Source organism: Prosopis cineraria, unplaced genomic scaffold, assembly GCF_029017545.1.
Source record: "Prosopis cineraria cultivar Desert tree isolate PC_DT_omini unplaced genomic scaffold, ASM2901754v1 PC6, whole genome shotgun sequence".
Taxonomy (NCBI): Eukaryota; Viridiplantae; Streptophyta; class Magnoliopsida; order Fabales; family Fabaceae; genus Prosopis; species Prosopis cineraria.
The window spans coordinates 28,010,825-28,016,918 of NW_026555337.1; the positions used below are offsets into that span (position 1 = coordinate 28,010,825).

The 6,094-nt window shown below is 35.8% G+C and overlaps 1 protein-coding gene across 1 annotated transcript in view; it reads left to right on the plus strand.

Moving 5' to 3' along the window:
• LOC129313710 (uncharacterized) overlaps window positions 1-4,742 on the plus strand; it is a 42,100-nt gene extending 37,358 nt beyond the window's left edge. Inside the window, exon 6 of the mRNA XM_054957028.1 lies at window positions 3,838-4,742. Coding sequence (XP_054813003.1) covers window positions 3,838-3,919 — 82 coding nt within the window. The 3' untranslated portion in view covers window positions 3,920-4,742. The remainder of the gene's footprint in view (window positions 1-3,837) is intronic.
• Window positions 4,743-6,094: the final 1,352 nt, after the last annotated feature.

Genomic DNA, 6,094 nt, shown 5'->3' on the forward strand with positions numbered 1-6,094 from the left:
CATAAGGTTAATGCAATGTTGAAGTGAGAATGACCCAGTTCAATCACAAAGATATACTATTTTACCAGATAGCATCTCCTTTAACTAAGTTGACACAGAAGGATCAACCTTACATTTGTGATGTTTGGTGTGAGGTGGCATTTTAGAAGTTAAAAGAGAAGTTAACCACAGCATCAGTACTAATTATCCCTAATTCGAGGTTACTGTATGAGGTGTATACTGATGCATTATTGAGAGGCCTAGGATGTGTCTTGATGCAAGATTATCAAGTGTACGTATGCATCTTGATAGTTGAGACTGCATGCAGAAAATTATCCTGCTCATGATTTAGTACTTGCAACCATGGTGTTGGCTCTAAAGATTTAGAACCATTATCTCTATGGTGTGGTATTCACTGTGTTTAGTGACCACAAAAGTTTGAAATACTTGATGGATCAGAAGGAGCTGAACATAAGGCAGAGGAAATGGATAGACCTTATTAAAGATTACAATTTTGAGCTAAAATACCATTCGGGCAAGGCAAATGTAGTTGCTAAGGCTTTGAGCTAGAAGACTTTGCATATGGCAAGTCAAATGGTATAGGAGTATAGATTGATGGAATCTTTCATAGAATAACAGCAGGATGTAGCACTGAAGGCATTGGTTAGTGACTTTTCCACTATGAACAATAGTGACTTTTGGAAGGAATTGAGGAGGGCACAGTTAGAAGATGAATGTCTTCTTGGGATTAGAGCAAAGATTGAAGTAAAGTAGGCCAAGGATTTTAGTTTCAATGACAATGGCTTTGTAGTTTATCAAGACATAATTTGTGTGCCTGATAATGCAAAACTAAGGAAGATAATTTTAAATGAGGCACATTGCAGTAAATATACAATCCATCTGGGAGCTATGAAGATGTACCAAGGTGGTATTGGTATGGCCTAGTATGAAGAGAGATGTTACTGACTTGTGACTCAGTGTTTAACTTGTCAGAAGGTTAAGATAGAACACTAGAGACTAGCAGAAATGTTGTAATCACTGGATATCCCTAAGTGAAAATGGGATAGTATATCTATAGATTTTGTATCTGGGTTACCAAGAACTCGGTCAAGGCATGATGCCTTTTGGGTGATAGTTGATAGGCTTATGAAATTAGCTCATTTTCTAGCAATTCAGATTAGTGATTTTTTAAAAAAGTTGGCAGAAATCTATATCTAAGAAGTTGTGAGGTTGCATGGAGTGCCAAAGAACATTGTATCAGATAGAGATCTAAGGTTTATATCTAAGTTTTGGGGAATGTTGCAACAAGTTATGGGTATTGAGTTGAGATTCAGTATAGCTTATCATCCTCAAACGGATGGATAGACAAATCATACTATACAGACTCTAGAAGAAATGTTGAGAGCCTGTGTATTAGGTTGAAGGATAGCTGGGATAGCCATATTCCTTTGGTTGAGTTTACTTACAACAACAATTACTACTCTAGTATTCAAATGACACCTTATAAGGCATTGTATGAAAGAAAGTGCATATCACCCTTGTGTTGGACAGAGCTGAGTGAGAGGCGTTGGAAATTGTGCCCTAGAGCCAATCATTGTACCATGCACATTGTTATTTAATGAATTTCTCTTTTGTTATCATATAATGCATGTTCAATATCATAACTGTATCCTTAGACAAACTATAGTGATTGTCCTAAATGTCCCTAGTTGGTCACCTATGTGGGATCATAGATGAAACAAGACTAGTATGACTTTGATTAATTATAGAGATATAAATCAAAGTCATAGGCACTTGAAAGAGCATAAGGTGTTGGATCGACCTGTTATGAGAAAGTTGTATGGTACAAGTCAAAATCTTATCTCATATGTAACTATATTACTAAGCCCTTTGACCTGAGATCATCATGAATTCCTACATAATGACCACTAAACTTTAACCTAGTCAAAAGTCACCTTTAACCGGGTGATCATAAAGGCTATGATTGAGTTTAGTGATATTCATGTAGAGGAATATGAGTGGTCAAAATGAAATTTGTCCCTACATTAAGTGAGAGATATTACTGGGCCCTTAATGAGTAAGACAGAGAAAATGTCTGGCCATGCTACAATGGAAAGGTTTTTTCATTGTTACTGTCAGTCTACTCAGAGATTGAGAAAGTAATGATCAGGTAAAGGAAAATGACAATTCCATGTCTCATACTTGACCAAAATATCACGTGACAAAAGGGATGTGATACAGTTGCATGATAGGTTACATCAAATCATCGATCCTCATGTGAATTGGGTAGTTGCAATGTCTTGCTAGAGGCCACTTGTGACTTGTGGGCTAAGAGTATAATTAGCCTACTACCAATTTCATATGGGCTTATATTATCGCACACAAGAACAACCTAACTCAAGCTATAATGTCCAAGTGCTATTTGATGATTGTTTTGACACTTTCATATCCTAAATTGAGATCTTGGGCATTAATTCTCTTCTTTTCCTTTTTATTTCTTTTTGTTTAGAATTTATTTACTCTTGTGTTTTTATTTTCAAATTTTGTGAGGGCAATTTTGGAATCAAGGATCAAAGGCCAGTCCACATGCTTGGAGAAATTCAAGAGATAGCAAATAAATAAAGATGAAGAATTTAGGGGCTGTTGGGCGCAAATTCCAGAATTATTTGAGGGATGATATAGCACCATTATTCAGATTTAATTGGGGAGAATTAATTAAATAAAAAATCAAAGGAGCATGGAAAGCATTGAGGGACACATCATCAAGTAAAAAAGGGGCATGGGAGGTGTGACATGATCAGATCTAATTGGATGACATGTGGTAGCTGATTGGGAGCCTAAGGAGGAGTCACATTTCCCATACATGTTCACATGTCCCTTGCCACATTTTCCACCTCATTTTTATTCCCATTTTAACTTATTTTCGTCCATTTTTCCAGCTCATTTCAGATCTGGACCTTTCTTGTTTTTATCACCATCCACTTTGGTTTTATCACCACTCACATTTTCCACACATACTTAATCCTTCATTTTTCATTTCATATTCATTCTTCACCTTCACTTGTCAGATTTTTCCAGATTTCTCTCTCTTCTTCTTCATTCATTTTCGTCCAGCACTGTTCATCCGTTTTTTAGATTTCATTTCTTCATCTTCCATCATCAACACTTGGTCCAGATCATCATTCCTTCTCTATTCAGATTTTTGTCCACTTTCTTCTCCATTCCAGCTGGCATTTTCGTCCATCTCTTGTCCAGATTTCCAGATTGCAACTTCTTCATCTTCATTCATCCATGGAAGCTTCTCAAGCTCAAGGTCTAATTCAAGCAAAGAGGAAGAGCATGAGAGGCTGATCATTTAGAGCTCCAAGAAAGATGACTTGACATTATGAGATTTCCAGATTTGTAATTGTTGTTCATTTTCTTGATTTCATGTTCTTGTCTTGATTCTTTGAGGATTTCGAATTTTGAACCTGTTTTGGTTGAAGACTTTGTGATTCTAATTCAGATTTGATGAGAATATGAATGTTGAATTTAGATTTTCATGCTATTTTCAGTTCTGGAATTTATGATTTACCTTGATGTTTTAGGGTTATTTCATAAGTTCTTGCTGATTCTTGTTCAAGTTCTTGTGTAGACTTGAGTTAGATCCATATTGGTTATATAAATTTGACTTAAGCTGTTTTTCTTCCACTAGTTTTGGTCTGAAACTTGTGTAGAACAAGGCTGAATATAGTGTTAATTTGATGATTGTTTTGACACTTTCATATCCTAAATTGAGATCTTGGGCATTAATTCTCTTCTTTTCCTTTTTATTTCTTTTTGTTTAGAATTTATTTAGTCTTGTGTTTTTATTTTCAGATTTTGTGAGGGCAATTTTGGAATCAAGGATCAAAGGCTAGTCCACATGCTTGGAGAAATTCAAGAGATAGCAAATAAATAAAGATGAAGAATTTAGGGGCTGTTGGGCGCAAATTTCAGAATTATTTGAGGGATGATGTAGCACCATTACTCAGATTTAATTGGTGAGAATTAATTAAATAAAAAATCAAAGGAGCGTGAAAAGCATTGAGGGACACATCATCAAGTGAAAAAGGGGCATGGGAGGTGTGACATGATCAGATCTAATTGGATGACATGTGGCAGCTGATTGGGAGCCTAAGGAGGAGTCACATTTCCCACACATGTTCACATGTCCCTTGCCACATTTTCCACCTCATTTTTATTCCCATTTTAGCTTATTTTCGTCCATTTTTCCAGCTCATTTCAGATCTGGACCTTCCTTGTTTTTATCACCATCCACTTTGATTTTATCACCACTCACATTTTCCACACATACATAAGCTGAATTTTCAGATGAGAGCCTTATAATTCAGATCCCACTCTCTCACTTCAGCCATATTTCTCTCTCTTCTTCTTCATTCATTTTCGTCCAGCACTGTTCATCCGTTTTTTAGATTTCATTTCTTCATCTTCAATTATCAACACTTGTTCCAGATCATCATTCCTTCTCTATTCAGATTTTTGTCCACTTTCTTCTCCATTCCAGCTTGCATTTTCGTCCATCTCTTGTCCAGATTTCCAGATTGCAACTTCTTCATCTTCATTCATCCATGAAAGCTTCTCAAGCTCAAGGTCTGATTCAAGCAAAGAGGAAGAGCATGAGAGGCTGATCATTTAGAGCTCCAAGAAAGATGACTTGACATTATGAGATTTCCAGATTTGTAATTGTTGTTCATTTTCTTGATTTCATGTTCTTGTCTTGATTCTTTGAGGATTTCAAATTTTGAACCTGTTTTGGTTGAAGACTTTGTGATTCTAATTCAGATTTGATGAGAATATGAATGTTGAATTTAGATTTTCATGCTATTTTCAGTTCTGGAATTTATGATTTACCTTGATGTTCTAGGGTTATTTCATAAGTTCTTGCTGATTCTTGTTTAAGTTCTTGTGTAGACTTGAGTTAGATCCATATTGGTTATATAAATTTGACTTAAGCTGTTTTTCTTCCACTAGTTTTGGTCTGAAACTTGTGTAGAACAAGGCTGAATATAGTGTTAATTTCTAAGTTCACTTGACCTAGATTCATTAGTGTCCATTGAGTCTAATGGTGCACCACACTTAGAGGTTTCTAAGTGTCTCATTTTAGGTTAATCAAGAAGGTTTATGATGTTATAATTATGGAAATCAATGATTAATGTTAGGAAATCTGACTTGGGCTCACCATAATCATCATTCATTTCATTCCCACTAAAACAGAATTTTACAAACATTTATTGTTGCATTATAGAGTTAGTTTAGTCACTTGAAAATTCAGATTAATTTGTAAGCATTTGAACAATGATTTGTATGCTTTGCTCTCTTGGGAAATGACCTAGAATACTCACTTCTACATTCTAGTAAAATTTGATAACCCAAGGCGACTAAAGGCGACTAGGAAAATGACCTAGAATACACCATGCTGGCTATAAAGAATACCATATAGGTATCACAACCTTGTTAGATCAACTTCTCAGTACTCACCACCGATAGAAATTTAAGTTGCTCTGAAAATTTCATAGCTGCACACAACATTGGCAAGGAAATTACTCTTTTGGCGCAATCAAGCATAGCATTATTTGTTACTAGCCAATCCATGCCAATTATCACATCTATTCCTCTCATAGGAATACAAATCAGATCGATCTTGGAAACTTTGTCCTCAAATCGAATCTCCACATTATGACAAGCTTGACTTGTAATACTAGTCGATCTAAAAGGTGTCGTCACTTTAATGAACATATGTAATTCTTGTAAAGATAATTCTAACCTATCCACACATTCCTTAGACACAAAAGAATGGGTGGCACTAGAATCAAACAATGCTTCTACTTTGTGACCATTTACAGAAATCATACCTCTGATCAGATTTGGAGATGCTTTGGCCTCGTCTTGCGTAACTGTGAATACTTAGCCAAGAACCATCGATCTCTGCTTAGTCCCTTCAACTCCGCCCTCTAGGCATTGTCTCACTATATGTCCCAACTTACCATACTTTTAGCAAACCCAACTTCTTCTTGAATGAAATTTGCCGTATATGTTGCATTGGGGCATCCTTCCAATACTTAAAGTGGGAGTT